This window comes from Drosophila serrata, unplaced genomic scaffold (assembly GCF_035046125.1).
Source record: "Drosophila serrata isolate PLE 108 unplaced genomic scaffold, ASM3504612v1 contig_176, whole genome shotgun sequence".
NCBI lineage: Eukaryota > Metazoa > Arthropoda > Insecta > Diptera > Drosophilidae > Drosophila > Drosophila serrata.
In genome coordinates this window covers 661,495-686,510 of record NW_028257074.1, presented here as the reverse complement: position 1 = coordinate 686,510, position 25,016 = coordinate 661,495, and the positions used below count along the sequence as shown (strand labels likewise).

At 39.1% G+C, this 25,016-nt stretch overlaps 1 protein-coding gene and 1 long non-coding RNA gene across 10 annotated transcripts in view; one reads left to right on the top strand and one right to left on the bottom strand.

The window, feature by feature from the left end:
- rsh (Rap GTPase activating protein radish) overlaps positions 1-25,016 on the bottom strand; it is a 100,797-nt gene that overhangs the window by 6,578 nt on the left and 69,203 nt on the right. For all 8 annotated transcript variants that reach the window (XM_086827578.1, XM_086827579.1, XM_086827580.1 and 5 more), the window contains 7 exons: positions 3,970-4,189; positions 3,646-3,909; positions 3,473-3,584; positions 3,215-3,407; positions 2,938-3,146; positions 2,675-2,805; positions 2,434-2,615 (listed from right to left, as the gene is read on the bottom strand). In XM_086827578.1, coding sequence (XP_086683704.1) covers positions 2,434-2,615; positions 2,675-2,805; positions 2,938-3,146; positions 3,215-3,407; positions 3,473-3,584; positions 3,646-3,909; positions 3,970-4,189 — 1,311 coding nt within the window. The remainder of the gene's footprint in view (positions 1-2,433; positions 2,616-2,674; positions 2,806-2,937; positions 3,147-3,214; positions 3,408-3,472; positions 3,585-3,645; positions 3,910-3,969; positions 4,190-25,016) is intronic.
- Positions 7,400-25,016, top strand: part of LOC147644457 (uncharacterized) — a 97,972-nt gene continuing 80,355 nt past the window's right edge. Inside the window, exon 1 of one of the 2 annotated variants that reach the window (XR_015270483.1) lies at positions 7,400-7,451. This is a non-coding gene — a long non-coding RNA (uncharacterized LOC147644457). Of the gene's footprint in view, positions 7,452-11,588; positions 11,640-25,016 lie in introns of those variants that run through there. The other variant, XR_015270484.1, reaches the window with a different exon arrangement.

The window sequence follows — 25,016 nt, the reverse complement described above, 5'->3', positions numbered from 1 at the left end:
TTTTGATTTTAAAGCCATTGCAGCTCACCGCAGTTTTTGTATAAATATTTTTTATATTTTGTGGGTGGTATTTGCATCTATTTAGCTTTGATTTTGGACTGCCATCGATCTGGGCAACTTAGCAGCTTCGCCAGGCTCTAAAGATTTGCTGGAAAAAGGCTAGAACAAGGCCAAATAATATCTAACTATAGAGAAAGGAAGGTAAAGACCATAAATAACTCAATGACAAAACACAATAAATATATTTATGCAACTTAAAATGTATAAAGCAAAATGATTAAAGCCAGCTTAGAAACATATATAAACAAGAAGAAATCTCTTAAATGCTTTTATTTTGTATGAAAATGTACTTTAACTTTTACTAAATAAGCTTTATTTTAGTTTAAATAAATGAAATAAGGCTTAGTATTGGGAAATACTTTCAAAAGAAATAGTTAAATAGAAAAACTAGAAAACTGACTGCCATAAATGGCAATTGAATACTAAATTCCCACAGCAATATCTTCAATGGGCAAAGGTAATTGAGTTAACTCTATGACAGCATATATTATATATATATATACTATATATAAAATAGAGCCTGGAATTTATGCATTGAGTGGAAAGAACTACATATATATTGAAGCTGGTATTTGCATAACTTTAATATGCATAGTTTTGGTGGCTGGGGTCTCTTCCTCTTGGGGATCACTTCAATTTCCTTAGACTCAACCTTTTTCTTTCAGTCCTTGAGTGTGTGTGTGTGTGTGTGCGAGTGTGTGTGTATGTGTGCGAGTGAATAAATCAAATTAGATTTGTGTGTTGTCTAATGCAACAAATAGCAACAAATAAATAACAAGAAATCTAAACAAAATCACAACAAGCACCAACGACACCATCAAACAACAACAAACGAACGAACGAACGAACAGCAGCCGTGTGTGTGTGTGTGGGGGAGGGGAGGGGGGTGGTATGGTGGTGTGGTGTATGAAGTGGGTGTAGTGTGTGTGTGTGTGTGTGCGGGGTGGCAACAATAGATTTCCTTCCACTGATAAAATTATACAAACATGAACCATATTTCTTAGCCGGACAATGGACAATGTACACAGAGAGAATATTTATGTACATAAATCATATATATTATATACAAAAACCTTATTTTTCTTGTATTAATTTCTTAAAAGAAATGATTTTCCTAAAGTCACAAAATATTTAAAGAATATTTCAGTGTTTAATTCACTAAAAGAAAATTCTTTTGCACATGGCTTTGCCTAGTCAAAAGTCTATTTTTAAATGATTAAATATACCCAAAGCAGAAGCTATTTGTTTTTGTCAGTGTATAAATAAAAGCTAAGCATGGCTGTGTGTAAAGGAAGAGCAGATTGTCCTTGCCTGCGACTGTTTGTCTGTGAGCGAGGGATTGTGTGACATGAGGCACGTTTCCGGTGGGCACAAACACAGCCGGATGTGTTAATGGCGGAAGCGGAAGTGTCAGTGTGTCAGTGTGTATGTGTATATGTCGGGGGGGCGGTTTCTTCTTTTTTTTGGTGTATGGTGAAAGTTCAACCGAAAGCAAGACAAAACGATTAATCAAACATACTCGTACTGGCATTCGCACAAAAGAAGCGCGCGCCAAATGCAAATGTCTTCACAATTTCTCTCTTCCTTTCTTATATTTGTATATATTTTTTTCCTTCCTTTTTTTAGGGTCACAGTAATGTCGGCAATTTGTTGTCGCGAATTGTTTATAAATCTCCTTAAGGTCCCTGGCCATGTTAAGTCAAAATGATGGGCTTTAAAGCCTCAAGAAAGGAGAAGTGCAAAGTTGTGGAAAGTGGCAAAGAAGAAGGATCTCATTTAAAGGATATCCCAATGGATATCGTTTTGACAAAAGTGTAAGCAGAATAATTTAAATATTTTTTTTATTAATGAAAGAGTGCTCTATTCCTAGTTTTTTTTGTGAGCTTTGCTTATGCATTTGTCTAATAAAAAATATTGTTAAACTTTAAAGACAGGCATGACATGCGGGGCAAGAGAGGGTGTGTGGGGTAGTGATTCTTTTTTTTTTTTCGGCCCACATACTATGCCTCACACACAGGTGCAACATGGCACAACACGACGTGTGTGTGAGTGATGATGTCGAGTGTTGCAGTTGCAGTTGCTGTTGCTGTTCCAGCTGCGAATGTTGCTGCTGTTGTTGTTCAAAGTGATTGTTGTTGTCGTTGGTGTGTCTGTGTGTGGTGTTGTTGTTGAATGTGTTGTTGTTGTTGTAGTGATTGTTGTTATTGCTCGTCATCTCGTGAGTGTTGCCATTGCAATAGCTGCAAATGGCTCCATAATGTTGCTGCTGCTGCTGCTGTTGCAGATGCAGATGCTGCTGCTGCTGCTGCTGTTCGTGGTGTGTGTTGTTGTCTAGGACACGGGCATGCAACATTTTGAAATATTCATCCTCACCGATCGGTCGCCAACTGCCACGTCGATAGGGCTTCGGTATCTGTCCAGTTTCAGCATGATTCGATAGATTCATCACCAGATCCTCGAGCATCTGTGACCGTGTACGCTCCTGCATCCTAGCGAATTTTGGTGCCGAATACGACGCCCTCTCTCCATTGACAATCTTTGTTAGCAGCCACTCCCTGGAGAGCGGGGGATCAGTTGGGGGAACCAGGGGGATTTTATTATTCTAATCACTCACCTGAACATGGGTCCCTTTTCGAACACGGACTGCTCCCATAGGTAGGGCTTATAGGCGCCCACCTCATCTCTGGTCACCACGGATACCTCGTATCGCGTGGGTTTGTGCTTGATCCTGGCCGAAACACGGACCTGTATATAAGGATTAAATAAAGAAAATGATAGATAATGATTGAATATAATAGAAAATTATAGTTTATTAATGAATAATGAATAACCAGAAGCTCTATAAACAGAGATAGTCAGAAAGGACCCAAAACTCACCAGGATAAACGTGTGCAGGAAGTGACTCTTGATGCAGGCAGGACTAAACCGAGTATTATCCGCCTCCAGGAACACCACACACACAATATCATTGCCAATGTGGCGTTTCCGTTGCAACTTCTGCGGATCATGCTTCTCATACGGCAGCAATGTGGACACATGGAACATGATCTCAATGTTGCGCCAGTTTGTGTACACAGAGAAGAGACCTACAAGGTTATATAGTATATAGTATATAGTATCATATATCAAATATTATATATGTATTAATCAATACCTGTAAGGTCATGCACCGTGTCAAGGCCACCTTTGTATTTATCAAAGCCACGCAATCGGACTCGATCGCCCAGCAGAGTGAGGAACTCATCGAAGAGCGGTGAATTTTCATTATTGTCCAGAATTTGCTCTTCGGTATATTGATCCTCTTTGACAAATATGACGCCAACTTTTAATTCTGATTTTATAAAAACCTAAAGAGAGTCCAGTTTATATATAAGTCTTACTCAGAAGTTATATATATTTCTGGGATACAAACCTGATCTAATTTTAATAATTCCTCTGGGGTGTCGGGTAATTGTCCTAACGTTAAAGGTGGATTTAAATTAACTTCTTTACCTAAAGATCTAACTACCTCCTCGCGATTATATCTGGATAATAAGGTATATATTAATGGTATATAGTAATAGTAATACTCATCCAAAATCTCACCTATCGGCAAACACACAGGACGCCGGTATCAGTCCATGCACTGTATAGGATCCAGCTCTCACTAGGATGCGGAACTGATCCCGTCCATTGAGCGTCTCCTGCTTGATGGACAGAATGACCGGACCCAGATCCTCATCGCTGGTGAAATAATTCCAATGCTCAGTGCCATAGAAATACTTCTCGTATGTCTCCTGCTCCACAGAGATGAGTTCAAAGGCGCCCTGCTGGTCCCATTGCTCCTCAATGGTTGTCTTTTTCCGTGGACTAAATACAAAGAGATATTATTATAAACAATAAAGAAAACAGTGAGCTAACTAATCCCACCTGGGTGTTGCCTCAGAGTCCTCATCGTCCTCGTAGAGATCACTGCATTCGCGCTCCAAGTACGCATCACTGGCACTGCCCGCCCTAATGTCCTCATGCTCCGAGTCGCTCTCATCCCAAATGGTGTGCGGTGTGGGCATGGTGATCTTCTGGCGGGAGCACTCAATCCAATAGCCCGGCGTGGGCATCAGATTGTGCGGATACTCCTCACAGAACTCATCTGAAAGGGATCATTGATACCAGCATGAATATAAATACCAAAGAATTCCCATAAAATCAAGGCTCAGGGACTCTGAATTTTGAGCTTCAGTCTCGATTACGCTTTCGCCCATCATCATAGAGGAAACCCCAAGCCATTATGGCAAGTTTTCGTTAACCCAGCGAAATCTCCTGTCCAAAGTTTTGCCAAGTTTCAACTTTTTAGCGGCTTGTGGCTTTTACATTTTGGCGAAAAACTGTTGCAGGAGCAGGAGGAGCCGAAGGACGAAGGACGATGGCAATTCCTTTCGACTCTAAACAAAATAATTTAGTTCAATTCAATTAAAATGCAAATACCGTAAACGTTGGCATCGCGTGAGTTTCCCTTCATAAAGCAGAGGGAAAGTTTTCCCTCATCCCCAGTTCTACTTGGGCTTTCCCCACAGGCTTTTCCACCCACCACCCGCCCCCCAATGATTGAGTTGGAAATTCGATGCGGCGCATCGTCGTGAGTCAATAATGTGCCCACAATTCTCTCTCTTTCTCTATGGAAGGAACAGTGGGGCAAAATCAAGTAAAATGGGTATGATTTAATGATATATTTGGTATATGAACTATATTATGTATCATATATTTTTTATATATTTCAATTGAGAGATAAGATATATTATTTATGGCATAGTTTTGAACACTTTCGATCTATAAATCCCAAATATGTTACTTTTTTACATTAAATATTTCAAATATATTTATATAAAAATAAACTACATATATATATTTATATATTTGTATATATTTTGTATATATTTTTATATATATTTTTATATTTTTAATATATTTCAATTGGGAGAAAAGATATAATATTTATGGCATAGTTTTTTATAATTTCGATCGGTAAACCTTTAGATAAAATCCTTTTTTCATTAATTGTTGCAATTATATCATAAATAAGCAACAATCAGTAAATGATTTCAACTTTTTCCCTAAGATATATGTCCCCTATTCAAACCTTTTGACTAAGGAAACCCCTCTGGTGACCCACAGTGCGTTCCATGTGCCATGTGCCTTCAAGATGATGATGATGATGATGATGGCAGGGGGCATGGAGTCTGACATTGATGGTGTTCTGTTCTGTTCTCTTCTGTTTTGTTCAGCTATGTTCTGTGGGTCCTGTGGCTCCTGTGTGCTCCTGTGTGCCGGCAGTAAAACGCTGCCCTGCACCAAGATGGGAACTATGATCTAATTAAGGAGCGCTCACCGTTCGCTGTTCGCTCCCGTCACACATGTGCCACACATTTAATGCCGCAAGTTTTCCTTCCATGCCACGCAGATGCTGCATATACCATACATATATATTTTTTGGGGCAGACAAGACAGTGAGTGCCATAAAATGGTGGCCCTGCCTAATTCAAATTTGAATAACTCGCAGCGTGGGCCGCTAAGTAGGCAATGAAATCGCTTTGCGAGCGATGTTTTTCCTGCGGCCAGGAGCCAAGGAAGAGGAGAAGGGGCAGGAGCAGGAGCAGGAGCAGGAGCTTGAGGAGGAGCAGGAGCAGGACAGCCCCTAGGAGCAGGACTAGCATGAGCATACGGAGGTTATGGTTACGACTGTGCCTTTTGGAGGATGTTCGGTCAGATGTGCGTGTAAATTGCGTGAGCCCAGCGCCCGCGGATATGCAATATATATTTGATTTTTTTAAGGCCCAGTTAAGCCCCAGCCTCGCATCCTGTGCCCATTTTTTTGGGTCATTTGGATTTACGCCTCACTTTTGCCTTCTTTTCTGCCCATCCTGCAACGTGGTATCCTGTTGGCTTCATTTTTCACTTGTAAATTCTACCTACCCACAGCTCTTGTTGCAGCTGCTGCAACATGCAGCCGGAAAAAAGGGAAAATAGACAACATAAAAAACGTGGGGGGGAGGTTAACAAAGAATGAAAAACAAACAACCGAATTGATGGCAAAGTGTTTCTTCTTTTGGATAGTGTTGCCTCACAAAAAATCACTTCATGAAAAAGAGAAAAGAAAAACCCAAGGAAAAGAGCTTGAAAAATATAGAAGATATTAGCAGGATATATTAGAAGCCCAAGAAAAATCTATTAAACTCAACGTTAAGGAGAAACTGCAACTGGTTCTGGTAAAATAGGTTTTTCTAGATATTTTATGGGTAAATCAAAATGTTCCAAATATCATAACTAAGCCAAAATTTAAGTAATTTCAATTCGGAAAGCTTTCCTGTGCTTGTTTTTATCAGGTTAACAAATTTGCATACTCAATTTAAAATCGAAAAAAAAAATTACAATTTTTGAAAATTTTAACAATGTAACCCCTTATAAAATTTTAAGAATTTTGAGAAAATTAATTTTTGTTCGGACATAGCTAAATTGACTCGGCAAATCATGCTGATCAAGAATATATATAGTTTATAGGGTCGGAAATGACTCCTTTACACAGTTACAAGCTTCAAACTAAATTATAATACCCTGAAAGAGTAAAAAAAATGAATCTGTGTAGGTTCCACTAGGCGGATACGTAACATTTCCTGGTCGAAATTGGACGCTCCTCTCCTCGCCCCTTTCCCAGCTCACCGACTACCCCCTCTTTCACCTACCGCCCTATCTCACGACACCTCTCTGATCACCCTCTCACCATCCCTCTCGACACTTCTCTCACCCACCGACCAACTCTATCCATCCGTGTCCGCAATCGCTCACTGCATCCATTTTCTCACACCGTATTCGCTCTTGCACACCGCCCCCTCTCTCGACTATAAACCTAACCATCACCTTCTTCCGATTTAGCGAAGTTCATCTCCCGGTGACCGTTGGCAATCAAAACATCGATGCACCGCTTAACATCGATATCAACATAAATATCAGAAAACATCGTTAAGAAAACTATCGATGCTCGATGCATCGATGTTTCACCATCACTAACTTCAACATGGCCGGCCAAAACGGAGGAAAAAACCGGGAAAACGGATCGCGGCGGTCAAAAAATCTAAAAGCGAGGAAAATACGGCGGAAAAACAGCGGGCCCACGGAGTAAAAAGTGAGAGTGAAGTGGGGGCAACTGCCCCAAAATCGAAGCCGGGCCGCTGTTGCGTTTTTTGGTTTACAGAGCCGAGATCAGTGCGGTTTTTTTGGTTATTTTTTTTATGTGCAAGTGTCCGCCATATTTAATTCTCTGTTCTCGGCTCTCAATCGTTGCCCAATAAGAATGCGTTTTCGTTCGTTTTCGTTTACTAATTCGCCCTGGGGAGCCTGCAGCCACAACCATGTAACGAGTGAGTTGAAACAAACACATTTTCTTGTTTTCCATATCCTATTTTCCTGATTTCGCCGCTCGTATTTTCTTATTTTCTCCTTGTATATTTTTTTATTTCGTATAAAGTGCCGTTACTGGGTTGGTCTCGCTCTAAAAGTCCGAACCCAAGAGCGGGAGAGTACGATCCTCACTTGTCGTTCTCAATATTGACATTTGGAAAGCCGCCTCCACTCTCCCACCGCCCCCTCGCCCATCAACAAACATAAACATCGATTCCTTCCAATTTAGCGGAGTTCATCTCCCGACAGCCGGCTCCACTCTCTCCCACCGCCCCCTCTCTCGCCCATAAAACCTTACCATCACCTTTTTCCGATTTAGCGAAGTTCATCTCCCGGTGACCGTTGGCATTCAAAACATCGATGCATCGCTTAACTTCGATAACATAAACATTAGAAAACATCGTTAAGAAAACTATCGATGCTCAAGCATCGACGTTTTAGCATCTCTAGGTTCAACATGGCCGGCCAAAACGGAGGAAGAAAACGGGAAACGGATCGCGGCGGTCAAAAAATCTAAAAGCGAGGAAAATACGCGGAAAAACAGCGGGCCCACGGAGTATAAAGTGTCAGTGAAGGGGGGAAACTGCCCCAAAATCGAAGCCAGGCCGCTGTTGCGTTTTTTCGTTTACAGAGCCGAGATCAGTGGGTTTTTTTTGCTAGTATTTTTTTTATGTGCAAGTGTCCGCCATATTTAATTTTCTGTTCTCGGCTCTCAATCGTTGTTCAATAAGAATGTTATTTTCGTACGTTTTCGTTTACTAATTCGCCGTTTGCAACCACAACCCATGTAACGAGTGAGTTGAAACAAACACATTTTCTTATTTTCCATATCCTCCTATTTTCCTGATTTCGCCGCTCGTATTTTCTTATTTTCTCCTTGTATATTTTTTTATTTCGTATAAAGTGCCGTTACTGGCTTGGTCTCGCTCTAAAAGTCCGAACCCAAGAGCGGGAGAGTACGATCCTCACTTGTCGTTCTCAATATTGACATTTGGAAAGCCGCCTCCACTCTCCCACCGCCCCCTCGCCCATCAACAAACATAAACATCGATTCCTTCCAATTTAGCGGAGTTCATCTCCCGACAGCCGGCTCCACTCTCTCCCACCGCCCCCTCTCTCGCCCATAAAACCTTACCATCACCTTTTTCCGATTTAGCGAAGTTCATCTCCCGGTGACCGTTGGCATTCAAAACATCGATGCATCGCTTAACTTCGATAACATAAACATTAGAAAACATCGTTAAGAAAACTATCGATGCTCGAGCATCGACGTTTTAGCATCTCTAGGTTCAACATGGCCGGCCAAAACGGAGGAAGAAAACGGGAAACAGATCGCGGCGGTCAAAAAATCTAAAAGCGAGGAAAATACGGCGGAAAAACAGCGGGCCCACGGAGTATAAAGTGTCAGTGAAGGGGGGAAACTGCCCCAAAATCGAAGCCAGGCCGCTGTTGCGTTTTTTCGTTTACAGAGCCGAGATCAGTGGGTTTTTTTTGCTAGTATTTTTTTTATGTGCAAGTGTCCGCCATATTTAATTTTCTGTTCTCGGCTCTCAATCGTTGTTCAATAAGAATGTTATTTTCGTACGTTTTCGTTTACTAATTCGCCGTTTGCAACCACAACCCATGTAACGAGTGAGTTGAAACAAACACATTTTCTTATTTTCCATATCCTCCTATTTTCCTGATTTCGCCGCTCGTATTTTCTTATTTTCTCCTTGTATATTTTTTTATTTCGTATAAAGTGCCGTTACTGGCTTGGTCTCGCTCTAAAAGTCCGAACCCAAGAGCGGGAGAGTACGATCCTCACTTGTCGTTCTCAATATTGACATTTGGAAAGCCGCCTCCACTCTCCCACCGCCCCCTCGCCCATCAACAAACATAAACATCGATTCCTTCCAATTTAGCGGAGTTCATCTCCCGACAGCCGGCTCCACTCTCTCCCACCGACCCCTCTCTCGCCCATAAAACCTTACCATCACCTTTTTCCGATTTAGCGAAGTTCATCTCCCGGTGACCGTTGGCATTCAAAACATCGATGCATCGCTTAACTTCGATAACATAAACATTAGAAAACATCGTTAAGAAAACTATCGATGCTCGAGCATCGACGTTTTAGCATCTCTAGGTTCAACATGGCCGGCCAAAACGGAGGAAGAAAACGGGAAACAGATCGCGGCGGTCAAAAAATCTAAAAGCGAGGAAAATACGGCGGAAAATCAGCGGGCCCACGGAGTATAAAGTGTCAGTGAAGGGGGGAAACTGCCCCAAAATCGAAGCCAGGCCGCTGTTGCGTTTTTTCGTTTACAGAACCGAGATCAGTGGGTTTTTTTTTGTAGTATTTTTTTTTTATGTGCAAGTGTCCGCCATATTTAATTTTCTGTTCTCGGCTCTCAATCGTTGTTGAATAAGAATGTTATTTTCGTACGTTTTCGTTTACTAATTCGCCGTTTGCAACCACAACCCATGTAACGAGTGAGTTGAAACAAACACATTTTCTTATTTTTCATATCCCCATATTTTCGTGATTTCGCCGCTCGTATTTTCTTATTTTCTCCTTGTATATTTTTTTATTTCGTATAAAGTGCCGTTACTGGCTTGGTCTCGCTCTAAAAATCCGAACCCAAGAGCGGGAGAGTACGATCCTCACTTGTCGTTCTCAATGTTGACATTTGGAAAGCCGCCTCCACTCTCCCACCGACCCCTCGCCCATCAACAAACATAAACATCGATTCCTTCCAATTTAGCGGAGTTCATCTCCCGACAGCCGGCTCCACTCTCTCCCACCGCCCCCTCTCTCGTCTATAAACCTAACCATCACCTTCTTCCGATTTAGCGAAGTTCATCTCCCGGTGACCGTTGGCATTCAAAACATCGATGCATCGCTTAACTTCGATAACATAAACATTAGAAAACATCGTTAAGAAAACTATCGATGCTCGAGCATCGACGTTTTAGCATCTCTAGGTTCAACATGGCCGGCCAAAACGGAGGAAGAAAACGGGAAACAGATCGCGGCGGTCAAAAAATCTAAAAGCGAGGAAAATACGGCGGAAAAACAGCGGGCCCACGGAGTATAAAGTGTCAGTGAAGGGGGGAAACTGCCCCAAAATCGAAGCCAGGCCGCTGTTGCGTTTTTTCGTTTACAGAGCCGAGATCAGTGGGTTTTTTTTGCTAGTATTTTTTTTATGTGCAAGTGTCCGCCATATTTAATTTTCTGTTCTCGGCTCTCAATCGTTGTTCAATAAGAATGTTATTTTCGTACGTTTTCGTTTACTAATTCGCCGTTTGCAGCCACAACCCATGTAACGAGTGAGTTGAAACAAACACATTTTCTTATTTTTTATATCCCCATATTTTCGTGATTTCGCCGCTCGTATTTTCTTAATTTCTCCTTGTATATTTTTTTATTTCGTATAAAGTGCCGTTACTGGCTTGGTCTCGCTCTAAAAATCCGAACCCAAGAGCGGGAGAGTACGATCCTCACTTGTCGTTCTCAATGTTGACATTTGGAAAGCCGCCTCCACTCTCCCACCGCCCCCTCGCCAATCAACAAATATAAACATCGATTCCTTTCAATTTAGCGGAGTTCATCTCCCGACAGCCGGCTCCACTCTCTCCCACCGACCCCTCTCTCGCCCATAAACCGAACCATCACCTTCTTCCGATTTAGCGAAGTTCATCTCCCGGTGACCGTTGGCATTCAAAACATCGATGCATCGCTTAACTTCGATAACATAAACATTAGAAAACATCGTTAAGAAAACTATCGATGCTCGAGCATCGACGTTTTAGCATCTCTAGGTTCAACATGGCCGGCCAAAACGGAGGAAGAAAACGGGAAACGGATCGCGGCGGTCAAAAAATCTAAAAGCGAGGAAAATACGGCGGAAAAACAGCGGGCCCACGGAGTAAAAAGTGAGAGTGAAGTGGGGGAAACTGCCCCAAAATCGAAGCCAGGCCGCTGTTGCGTTTTTTCGTTTACAGAGCCGAGATCAGTGGGTTTTTTTTTGCTAGTATTTTTTTTATGTGCAAGTGTCCGCCATATTTAATTTTCTGTTCTCGGCTCTCAATCGTTGTTCAATAAGAATGTTATTTTCGTACGTTTTCGTTTACTAATTCGCCGTTTGCAACCACAACCCATGTAACGAGTGAGTTGAAACAAACACATTTTCTTATTTTTCATATCCCCATATTTTCGTGATTTCGCCGCTCGTATTTTCTTATTTTCTCCTTGTATATTTTTTTATTTCGTATAAAGTGCCGTTACTGGCTTGGTCTCGCTCTAAAAATCCGAACCCAAGAGCGGGAGAGTACGATCCTCACTTGTCGTTCTCAATGTTGACATTTGGAAAGCCGCCTCCACTCTCCCACCGACCCCTCGCCCATCAACAAACATAAACATCGATTCCTTCCAATTTAGCGGAGTTCATCTCCCGACAGCCGGCTCCACTCTCTCCCACCGCCCCCTCTCTCGTCTATAAACCTAACCATCACCTTCTTCCGATTTAGCGAAGTTCATCTCCCGGTGACCGTTGGCATTCAAAACATCGATGCATCGCTTAACTTCGATAACATAAACATTAGAAAACATCGTTAAGAAAACTATCGATGCTCGAGCATCGACGTTTTAGCATCTCTAGGTTCAACATGGCCGGCCAAAACGGAGGAAGAAAACGGGAAACAGATCGCGGCGGTCAAAAAATCTAAAAGCGAGGAAAATACGGCGGAAAAACAGCGGGCCCACGGAGTATAAAGTGTCAGTGAAGGGGGGAAACTGCCCCAAAATCGAAGCCAGGCCGCTGTTGCGTTTTTTTTGTTTACAGAGCCGAGATCAGTGCGGTTTTTTTTGCTAGTATTTTTTTATGTGCAAGTGTCCGCCATATTTAATTTTCTGTTCTCGGCTCTCAATCGTTGTTCAATAAGAATGTTATTTTCGTACGTTTTCGTTTACTAATTCGCCGTTTGCAGCCACAACTCATTTAACGAGTGAGTTGAACCAAACCCATTTTCTTATGTGTCTTATCCTCATATTTCCTTGCCTTCGCCGCATGCATATATTCTTGTCTCCTTCTATACTTATTTCGTTTCAAGAGCCGTTAGTGGCTCGGTAAGCTTTCGCTCTGAAAAGTGGAACCTAAGAGCGGGGGAATACGATCCTCTCTTGTGGTTCTCAAGTTTGACTTTTGTAAAGCTGCGGCCTTTGTTTACCTTTTTTTACTCGGCCATTTGCACAGTTGGGAATTCAAATAGTGGGAAAAGCTAAATGCAAGCGGAACTTAATGAAACTCAACTTATATATTTATCTAATTTAAGCGTTTTTTACTATTTACTACTATTATAAATATTATTATACTCTTGCAGGGTTTTACAATTTATGATATTTATCTGACAAATTTCTAGTTTTGACCACAAAAATGAAATCGATATATATCGATTTACCCGTAGTGGTTTTTTTGTTGTTTTTCAATCAGTGGTATTTTATTTGTCAGGGCAAACTATCAGTGGGAGAGGTAATATACCTGGCGGCCATTTGGGAAATAACATTAAAATCAATCAATCAAGAAACCAATGAGGCGGGAATTAAAGAAGGCAAAAAATAAAAAGGACCCGATGACAGGACGTCAATCCCTGCTTTCTGGCTGGCTGAGTTTTTGCCCCTTAATCCATTCACCGTTAATTATGAGCGAGGCTAATCCTGCCGCGTCATCCACTCATCAGGCCGCCCGTCCTGGCCACAAGGATTTCCGCTTACACAACACAAACTGGCCCTGGCCTTGGTCCTGGTTTCCCTGGCCAACAATGCAGTTTCGAATCGCCGCCGCCGCCACATGACTGGGCGGGATTTGCTTTCACCCAACTCCTGCTCGCCATTTTTTCTGTTTTTTTTTTTATGTTTTGATGCGCCCTGGAATCCATTAGCGGGCGGAGCGACCCTTCCCTGCGGCGATGACGATTCCTTCAAGGATCACGCAACATTGCATTAGCATAAAGTGCCGGCACAATGGCCTGACATTTCACAAATGACTCGCAGCGTAATGGCCAGCGTTGGACGGAGACATATGTAGGCGTTGTGCTAAAAAATATAAATAATAAAAAGGGAGGAGGGAAAACGGACTCTCAACTGACAGAGAAATTTAAAATAACTTTTGAAAAATAAGCTCTTGCTTTTGAGATCGGGAAATTAAATATTTAAAGTTAAATATAACTTTACTTTTTAAAAAATAATGAACTATACAAAGTTTCAATGTTAAAATTGAGGAATTCAAAAGGAAGTATAAGAGGAAGTTAAAAACAAAATTATCGTTATCTTTGAAAGAACTTCTCGAACTGTTATGCAAATATCGATACAGTATCTTTAACTTTCTGCATTTCCCAGCCTCAAAATCTTTACTCATCTTTAAGCTTATGTTGGTTTTTTGAGGTACATCATATTCAATCTTGATTTTGTTGTGACTAATTTATGGGTGTTTTCGGTTGGATGTCTGGAGAATATGGTCTTATCCTTATCCCTCAGCCTCCCCCATCCACTATCAAATGTCACTCTTGGCCACTTTCCCACCCATTGCCAGCTCCATTTCCGCTTCCCTCTCCACTGGCATTTCCCCTACTCTCGAGCAGCACACTTGACATTTTTTTATCTTTATCTCGCCATTTGAATTTGTTGCGCATCCAGTTTCAGGGGCTTGGGCTTGGACTTTTCAGGCATTTCCCTTTTAGCCACGGCTATTTGCTTTGTATTAAGCAAACCCCCTGGTTTTTCGGCCGCCTTTCGCGTCTGTCTTGGCCTGCGTTCCCCTCGGTATTCCGGAGGACGCTTGTTCGGCCTAAATGGAGGACACTTGGGGTGTCATTAATGATGTCAATGGCGACAATAAGGTCAGCGAGTCAACATTAGAGGGCGGGGCGGCAGCGGCGGCACTGGAGGCGAGACAGGAGGAAACCCTAGACGGGACGTGCATATGGCCAGGGATGCCGCCAGCCTTAAGATGGTCAAGAAATATCGCCTCAAATATCAAATACACAAGTGGCCAGGCTTAAGCTTGAGCTGGGGAAAATATTTACAGCTGGCTAAATTATAGGGAAAATATTTAGTTAACTTTAAAAACTGATTAATTAATTTTAATAGTGGAGAGTAAATATATATAACGATAATATTTTTCATATTTACTTACAATATATGAGTAAATTATTTAAATTTCAGAGATTTGTGTGGGTTTATTTTTCATTTAAAAGCCAGCCAATCGATAGCGTATATATCCATCGATATATATCGGCTTTTGGGCCATTTCTAATCAATTTGTCAACGATTTGTTTGTTTTCTATTTGGTTTATTTGCTTATTAATTGTTGCCAGACTCAAGTTGGAAATTGGTTTCGGGGCCCCGTGAGTTGAAATTGCTTTTACTTTCTATTTTGTATTGATTTCTTTTTTTTCACTGCTACGATTTCATCTTGATTCCAAATGCCATTTGCAGGATATTTTTCTCAGTTCTCCTTTGGCCGTTATCAAAAGGACGAATAACAATGGGACAGGGGGAACGTGAGAGGGAGAGAGCGTAAATAAACACGACAATCGAAACAAGAACAAAAGTTTTGGCCAAACGTAAAAGGAAACCAATTCCGGCAAAAGATGCAAAGGAATCACGGCGACAAGCGACAAACAAAAAAGCAAATCAGGCAAACAAATGTTTTGGGTGGGAAGGACTTCTCTAGCTTCTCTTAGATCTTGATATATGATGGTAAAAAATACGAATTTTTGTCAATTTTTTACAATTTCAACGATGTAACCCCTTATAAAATATAAAAAAAAATGGTCAAATTATGTTCCCTACCTTCATGTCTAGAAAGATTCGCCTGTTTGTGCTGATCAAATATATAAATGATTTACGGGGTCGGGAATGACACCTTCACTTCGCTTCGAGCTTCTGACTAAAATTAAAATTCCGTTTTTTAGTAGAATTTCGATATTTTTATATGACCATTTTTTCAACAAATCGATGTTTAAAAAACTCACTACTAAGCCAAAATTGCATTAATTTTAATTCGGAAAGCTGTTCTGTTTTAGTTTTTAAAAGGTTAATAAATCTGCATACTCAAATTACATTTTTAAGCTACTTCAATTTTCATCGATTTTTCAGAATGTTAATGATGTAAAAAACGGCTTCAAAAATATTGAAAAAAATTTCAAAAATTTGTTTCTCTCCTTTTTGCCTAGAAAGATTCCCCTGTTGATGCTGATCAAGAATATATATGGTTTATGGGGTCGGAAATCACTGCTTCACTTCGTTTCGAGCTTCTGACTAAAATTAGAATACCGTTTTTAGTCCATATTTCGATATTTTTATATGAGAATTTTTTCAACAAATCCATGTTTAAAAAACTCACTACTAAGCCAAAATTGCATTAATTTTGATTCGGAAAGCTGTTCTGTTCTAGTTTTTAATAGGTTAATAAATCTGCATACTCAAATTACATTTTTAGGCTACTTCAATTTTCATCGATTTTTCAGAATGTTAATGATGTAAAAAACGGCTTCAAAAATATTGAAAAAAATTTCAAAAATTTGTTTCTCTCCTTTTTGCCTAGAAAGATTCCCCTGTTGATGCTGATCAAGAATATATATGATTTATGGGGTCGGAACTCACTGCTTGACTTCGTTTCGAGCTTCTGACTAAAATTAGAATACCGTTTTTAGTCCATATTTCGATATTTTTATATGACAATTTTTTCAACAAATCAATGTTTAAAAAACTCACTACTAAGCCAAAAATGCATTAATTTTGATTCGGAAAGCTGTTCTGTTTTAGTTTTTAATAGGTTAATAAATCTGCATACTCAAATTACATTTTTAAGCTACTTCAATTTTCATCGATTTTTCAGAATGTTAATGATGTAAAAAACGGCTTCAAAAATATTTAAAAAAATTTCAAAAAATTGTTTCTCTTTTTTATGCCTAGAAAGATTCCCCTGTTGATGCTGATCAAGAATATATATGATTTATGGGGTCGGAAATCACTGCTTGACTTTGTTTCGAGCTTCTGACTAAAATTAGAATACCGTTTTTAGTCCATATTTCGATATTTTTATATGACAATTTTTTCAACAAATCAATGTTTAAAAAACTCACTACTAAGCCAAAAATGCATTAATTTTGATTCGGAAAGCTGTTCTGTTTTAGTTTTTAATAGGTTAATAAATCTGCATACTCAAATTACATTTTTAAGCTACTTCAATTTTCATCGATTTTTCAGAATGTTAATGATGTAAAAAACGGCTTCAAAAATATTTAAAAAAATTTCAAAAAATTGTTTCTCTTTTTTATGCCTAGAAAGATTCCCCTGTTGATGCTGATCAAGAATATATATGATTTATGGGGTCGGAAATCACTGCTTGACTTCGTTTCGAGCTTCTGACTAAAATTAGAATACCGTTTTTAGTCCATATTTCGATATTTTTATATGACAATTTTTTCAACAAATCAATGTTTAAAAAACTCACTACTAAGCCAAAAATGCATTAATTTTGATTCGGAAAGCTGTTCTGTTTTAGTTTTTAATAGGTTAATAAATCTGCATACTCAAATTACATTTTTAAGCTACTTCAATTTTCATCGATTTTTCAGAATGTTAATGATGTAAAAAACGGCTTCAAAAATATTTAAAAAAATTTCAAAAAATTGTTTCTCTTTTTTATGCCTAGAAAGATTCCCCTGTTGATGCTGATCAAGAATATATATAATTTATGGGGTCGGAAATGATTCCTTCACTTTGTTTCAAGCTTTTGACTGAAACAATAATACCCTGTAAGAGTATTAAATAAAAAATAAATAAACTTTATAATTTCTCTAATTTTCCTTTTGTTTGCCCCATACATTTGTGTTTTATATATTCGATTTATATATCCCGGAAAATCTGTGAGATTGAATCACAGTTTTATGACTTCTGACTTTGCTGCCGAGTTCCTGAGAGCTTTTCCAACTGTTTACAATAAGCGTCTGGCGTCCTTTGGCGGCGAACGTGCTGATAACCCTTTCCACATTTTCACCATTTTCCGCATTTTCCACATGTCACGGCGAACGACTGCAACGTGACAGGAGGAGAGGGCCGCCCAGTGATTTTTTTGGGGCAACTGAACTTCGAGTGTTGGTGGAGTGTGCGTGTGTGTGCGTAGAGTGTGTGTGGGTGTGTGCGTATATATCAGGTGTATATATATGTATATATATATAGTTCGCATCAAGGCATTAAGCCTTTGCATTCCACTTCACTTTCACTTTCACTTGCACTTCCGTTGCCGTTTCCATTTCCGTTTCCGTTGACGCTTCCACTTCCGCTGACAAATCAGAAAATCCTTCTTTGAATTTCCTTAAATTTTTGTTTTTGTTAAATATTTTTTAAAGATTTTTTTTAGGGTTTTTCTCTCCGTGTGCAGGTACTGGCACACTCACTGTAAGAAGTAACACCAAGCGGCTCTGAGAAAAACGCTTTGATGATTACAATTTACAGTGTGCGTTGCCAGCTATGAAATTTTGCTCTCAACGCGGCGTATGCGTAATATTTTCTACGCTTTCTTGTATCTGTAGCTGAATATGTATCTGTATCTGTATCTGCGTGTCCATGTAACTGTATTTGTATCTGTATCTGAAGTTGTATCTGTGCTTTGGCCTTGACTTGAAGTCAAGGAGAACACAACATTTTAAAACGATTAAAATCTGTGCAGGTTCCCCCCTTATAAAAAAAAATATTACGAAAAACTGAAGCCTGAGCACAAAATTTCCTTATTAATAATTTACCAGAAAATAAAAAGAACACCCCCAGTTCGTAAAAAGAAATGAAAACTGGCCCAAGCAGGGTGGAGGGGGGGCATTAAAATTCATTAAAGCGCAAATATCAAATAACAGAAAGCGGATAAGATATTTGAGGCAAGAATGCTGGGGAGAAAGGGGGGAGGAGGAGTCACTTTTCCCTGCGATTGACCTCCTTTTTCCGCCGGACTGACAAGGGGTTACCTGCAGATGGTAGCGATAGGGCAGCGCCGCTAAAAATAATTTTGCCCCAGGAAAAGCGAAAGGCAGGCCAGGATAGGCCAGGCCAGGCCCTTCGGTCCCTCGGTCCCTGGTCCCTGGTCCCTGGCTCCTGAATCCTTGGTCCGTGGTCCTTGGTCCTTGGTCCGTCATGCATTTGCATAAAAGCCAACTAATTTTTTTCGGTGCCACCCTGTTTGCGTTTAATCAAAAATGAAGACCAGAAATTTGCGTTGGGCGCCGTAAACTACACAGGCCATGTTTGACGTGTCAGCAGCTAAGCGGGGAATATATATATGTATATATATATATAGTCCCTGAATGGGGCCACGGAAGGGGTCCTGGGCACTTAACCGGGGGTCGTTGTAAATTATAATTGGTCACAGAACGCTTAGCCAGCGGCTAAAGCCGGCAAGAGGCTAGTCCTTGTTGCCCATTTTTGGGGTTAAGCCTTTCAAATATTATACAAAATATATATACTTAATTATAGAGTTATAAGGAAATTAAAAATTTAGTTTAAAGTCTAAAATGGGAGTGCAATATAATTAAATACATTTATTTTTTTATATTATGAATGCAAATCGTGAATCGTTATCCCCAAATACTTTTAAAGCTATTTGTTTTGATTGGCCTGCCGACGTGATGAATCCAGTGGCTGGAAACGTGTTGTGTCTATCGATGGAATTGTCAAATAATTCGATTTATATTTTTCCCGGAAATGGAGGCGAAAAGAGATGGAGAGTGAAATGCGAGAACATAAACACAATAATTGTAATCGAATGCTGTATCGAATAATGAATAGTCTCTGGCAGGGAATTAAAAGGAGCTACCAATAGGTTTCTCTTTCTCTCTCTATCTCCCTGTCTCTGTATCTCTGTATCTCTGTATCTCTGTATCTCTGTATCTCTGTATCTCTGTGTCTCTGTATCTCTGTATCTCTGTATCTCTGTATCTCTGTGTCTCTGTATCTCTGTATCTCTGAATCTCTGTATCTCTGTATCTCTCTTTGTCTATCTCTCTATTTCTCTATTTCTCTATTTCTCTCTCTCTCTCTCTCTCTCTCTCTATCTCTCTCTCTCTCTTTCTATATTCTATGCTATGCCTGTCATGTACAAGCAATAGCGAACGTCAGAACTTCTTTTTTGTAAGCATTCTCTAAAAGAGTTTTATTAATTTCCTACCAGAATGTTGCTAAGGGTTAAATAGTACTTATGAGCCCTGCTAAAATTTATTAAATTGAATGTTGCATATATAAATCTATATATTTTATAGTAGATATATTTATTTATTGGTTGGTTAGTTCCCCAAAATTTTCTTAAACCCGATAGAGTCTTAACTCAACCCTACCAAGATCTATAAATACCTATAAAATATATATAGTAATTGCAAAACAAAATACTCTTTGTCTTATATAAATATGCTTAAATTATATAAAGACGAGAACCTGTGCTCACTGCTCCTGAAAATGTGTGTTTTTGATTTCGATGTCAACTTGATATAAGCAATTGTGGCCAGATTATGAGATGAAAGTGAAGGAGGCTTCACCCTCACAAAAAAAAAAAAAAGAATCGAGAGGAAAAAAACACAGAAATACATATAAACCGTGAACAATGCCTGTTTTTCTGGGGAAAAGAGAAAATTGGAAATTCATGTTGACAAGTGGATGCTGCCGGCGTCCTGTACGTGATGGAAATTTCAATTTTCGAATTATGCGTTACTCGAAGCGATGCGTTAGAGGCGTTAACCAGCTCGAACCAAGGATACCCTGTGGCTAAAAACTCTCAAAATTTAATAGAACTTTAGGAATATACATATATGTATAAATATATCTAATCCGATATAAGAGCTTGGTTTATTTACAAACTTTCTTCTGGAATTTTGTGGAATTTTCTTCTAGTTTCCCTTGAGTTTATTCCCAAAAAGTGTATCTGCCTTTTTGGTAAATACAAGATACTCTTCTACATGCTGGATTATTGAAATATTTTTGTTCTTTTTTCGCTTCGTGCGAATGTGTGTAATCAGCAATTAAGGTTTATTGCCTTTAAAGTGCTGGCATTTGCCGCCATTCCGTTGACACTGCCATTTCCTGGCAACCCCAAGTGCCACTGAATGGGAGGATTTTTGCAGGACGACATTGAAGCTGCATTGTAATAATGATCACCAAGGGACGATCATCGGCAGTGGCAGTGGCAGTGGCCTGACCTCATGCACTTTTTGTTAATCAAGTTGCAAATTGGCCAATAAGCCGCAAAGAGCCGCCAGGACACGTCCTTAAAAGCCATTGGCCAGCAATTTTGCGGTTGGCTAGAGTCCAAAATGCAAATGGCGGCCAAAGGCAAAGCCAAAACCAAAAGCAAAACCAAAATCAAACGGAAACATAAAACCCAAAAAGTAGAAGGGCTTTCCAAGTCAAGTGGCATAAGGATCCCTGAAGTGTGGCAGCATTTTCGTAATTATATATGCAGCCATCTCCTAAGAGGTTTTTTTTTTTTTAAGAATAAATAAAGTGAGTTGGCCTTAAACTTTTAAAATATATGCATTTAAATTATCAGAATTATTTATACTTGTAAATTGTATAGAGATTAACTTAGCTTTTTCATTTTAAACTTAAGAAATTATAAAGGAAAGAGGGTAAAGTTAATATTTCTTAGAGCTGGAACGATAATATTTATTATCAGCTTTGTTAATAGTATTTATTTTGTTTATTATCTGAATTTCATAGTGATTAATTATATGAAATCGGTCGAATAAGTCAAAATAATATTATCCCCATCATATCGACTGTATCTTATCTCTAGTACCTGTGGCACTTCCCATAAAATATCATATAAATACTCTCTCATTGCCATTTTCATTTACATTTCCATTCAATTTACCTGCAACGAGTGCGGAAAAAGGTGAAACCAATGAGTGAATCATAAATCACACATTTAATCATTCAATTTCTGGTGGAACCAAAAACTTTCCCGGAGAATTTTTGCCACTGAGATGAGGGGGGGGAAAAAGCCAGCCAACCGTATGAAAATCGTGTGTCTTTTGTGTGTGTTTGATGTTGAGATTCGTGTCATCGCAGCTGGAATTTGTTGCCCCTGACGGTGGGGCAGAGAGAGAAATTAGGATCACTAAAGTCCTTAAAATTATTGAGTTATTTATAAGAAAGTATCTAAAGTGGAACTTGGTTGCAATTGAGCTTAGTATTTACTCTTCACAAGGGAAAAAATGATTTATTTCACTGATTTATTTGCTTCTTAATTTGTTTTCTGAATCCATTTAGTTGCAAGTCCCTTATATTTCCAGTGTATTTACATCTCTGGGCTGGGACTTGCTACTGTCTGGCGACATGTCGCTCGGGGCATCATAATCACTTTGCACAGGCCCAGTGTCAGTGGCATACATCTTGGGGCCCGGGAAAACTTTTTCCCTCTTCTCTCGCTGGCAGCTGTCGCGGCTTTCCCGCTTTGCAAATGAAGTGCTAAATTATGCTAAATGTGAGCCAAAATGTGATTTGAATGTGCGGAACACCAGGGCCATGGCCCTTGGCCTTCAACTACGCTACCTGTATTATATACTTGCATAAATATGTATATATATATATATATCTATATCGTGTGCTTTTGTTGGACTGGGCCAAAAAAGGATTGGCAGTCGATGATGATAATCGGAGGAGAGTATGGCATGGGACATGGGTCTCCTTCCAATCTATGGCCGTCATCATTTAAGGGACTGCCTTTTTGCATTACACTTTTCCTTATCCTTGTCGCGAACAGACTTCTGTTCTGCCATGTCGTATGAAAACAAATTACTTTCAAGCGAGTAATCTTTGGGGCAAGTCAAGGGAAAGTCGCTGGGAAAATCCATGGAAAAATATCGGGAGGGAGAGGGGAGGAAAAAGGCATTGAAAATGGCGCTGCGAGCGAGTTTCGCTTGCGTCATTGCTTCAATTACAGCAACAGTCGGCTCGGCGTACGCAACAGATTCTGAGATTTTTTTTTTTTTTTTTTGAGGAAAGCTCCGGATTTCCCCCCCCCAAAAAAAAAACAGAAAAAAAGAAAAGAAAATAGAGTATGCAATGCAGGCGTCGTTGCCATTCCCCAAAAGGACCAACGGAAATTGAAAGGTTCCGTCGTAAAGCAACCACCAACTGTCCCCGTTTCCTTTGAGAAAATGCCACCCACTTCCTGTCTCTCCCTGTGTGTGTGTGTGACGAAAGTTGCGCCAAAAAATTATTTCCCCATTATTATTGGTAACAAAAAATAAATGTTTATATATATATCGAGGAAATTGAGTTGGGAAATTCTATAATTTCCATTAAATACAGCCAGGACTGCCTTTTATATGTCGGACAATAGAAAAACATAACTCAAACAATTAAATAAACATTTAATTGTAATTCTTCATTAAATATTTGTGCATGAAATTTTTATTGCGAATGTAAAAGGTTTCTTAATTAAACAAAACCCCATTTATCTTAAAAAATCTTGTAAAAATAAAAATGCTTGAAGGCAAATTGTCAAAGTTCTTTGTGAGTGCGAAATTGCGGCATTAAAATGCAAGTGAAAGTGATAGTGAAAGTTATAGAGAATGTAACGAAAAAAGCCGACACAAATCGTGCAAATGAGAATAAAAGTGTGCAGTTTGCATATTTATTAGACAAATGACAAGAAATGAAATTGAATTTGAAATTGAAATTGTATACCAGGACATGCCCTGAGCAGAGAGAAAACTAAAATTTATATATAATATACATAATTGATTGAGGCTTGAAATGATTTATCATTGAACTTTCACCGCCTCTTTCTCTCTTTCCCTCGTCAGCAGAAAATTCGCACAGTGCACTGAATGAATTTGCTATTTTGTTGCCTTTGCTTTTCCTATTTTCCTCGACTTTGCCTAGCTTTTCCCCAGGTTTCCCCATTCCTTTTCCCCCATCTCTATGCCCATTTTCACCCCAGCTAAGTGAATGAAAACGAAACTTTAATTGAAACGAACGTTTGGTGTGCGTTTTTGGGTTAAGTGATTGATTATGTCTTGTTTGCCATTGTACATGTATACGTGCACATGGCTACACTGAGCGAAATAGGGGGAATATTCAATTAAAGGTTTATAAAATGATAAATTTTCTGATCTTCGTAAGATCGTTTCTCTGTGAAAAAATAAATGATTGGCAAATAGCGTAACATTCTCCAATTCGTCTTAAAAATCTTAATTAATTAAAACTAAAATAAAATCCTAACAAAATTTTTGAATATATTTTACAAAAAGGGTTCAATCGTTAAAAATGTCGTAAATTCGAGTTTTGTACCATTTTACATCGAGTATGCAGATTTATTAACCTTAAGAAAACCAACATAGGACAGCTTTCCCAACTAAAATTAATGCATTTTTGGCTTAGTAGTGAGTTTTTTAAACATTGATTTGTTGAAAAAATTGTCATATAAAAATATCGAAATATCGACTAAAAAACGGTATTCTAATTTTAGTAAGAAGCTCAAAGCGGAGTGAATGAGTCATTTCCGACCCCATAAATCATATATATTCTTGATCAGCATCAACAGGGGAATCTTTCTAGGCAAAAAGGAGAGAAACAAATTTTTGAAATTTTTTTGAAATATTTTTTAAGCCGTTTTTTCATTATTAACATTCTGAAAAATCGACGAAAATTGAAAGAACATAAAACTGTAATTTGAGTATGCAGATTTATTAACCTATTAAAAACTAGAACAGAACAGCTTTCCAAATAAAAATTAATGCAATTTTGGCTCAGTAGTGAGTTTTTTAAACATGGATTTGTTGAAAAAGTTGTCATATAAAAATATCAAAATATCGAATAAAAACGGTATTTTAATTTTAGTCAGAAGCTTGAAACGAAGTGAAGGAGTCATTTCCGACCCCATAAATCATATATATTCTTGATCAGCAGGCTAATCTTTCTAGGCATATAGTAAGGATACAAAATTTTGCACAATTTTTTTGAAATTTTATAAGGGGTTATTATTGAATAAAATTGAATAAAATTGAATTTATTAAATCTGAAAAAGTAATAAGCAGATTTTCAACCAACTTAAAAGAAATACAGAAAAGTTTTTCCTTTGAAATTTATGCATTTTTGGTTTATTTATGAGTTTTTTTAAAGCCTTCGATTTCGCCACAAAGAACTATATAAATATATATATATTTTTTTTTTTTGTGACAGTGTACGCACACATAAATTTTTTGGCCGTCTGTTATTATTGTTATTGTTATGCTGCTCCTGCTCCTGGGCGTGGCACTTACACACACACACTAGCACACGCATCCTGCGAAAATTGGAAGGGCAACGTGACAGACTGACAGACAGGTGAGTGTGTGTGTGTGTGGTGTGTGTGTGTTTACGGGGCGTGTGTGTGGCAGAGTGTCTGCCGCAAACTTTTCCGGCTACGGGCTACAATTCATTCAGACAAAAAGTTCGCTACAATAAAAGCGAATCGCGCGCGAAATCGAATCAATAATTTAATGCAGGCTTCACC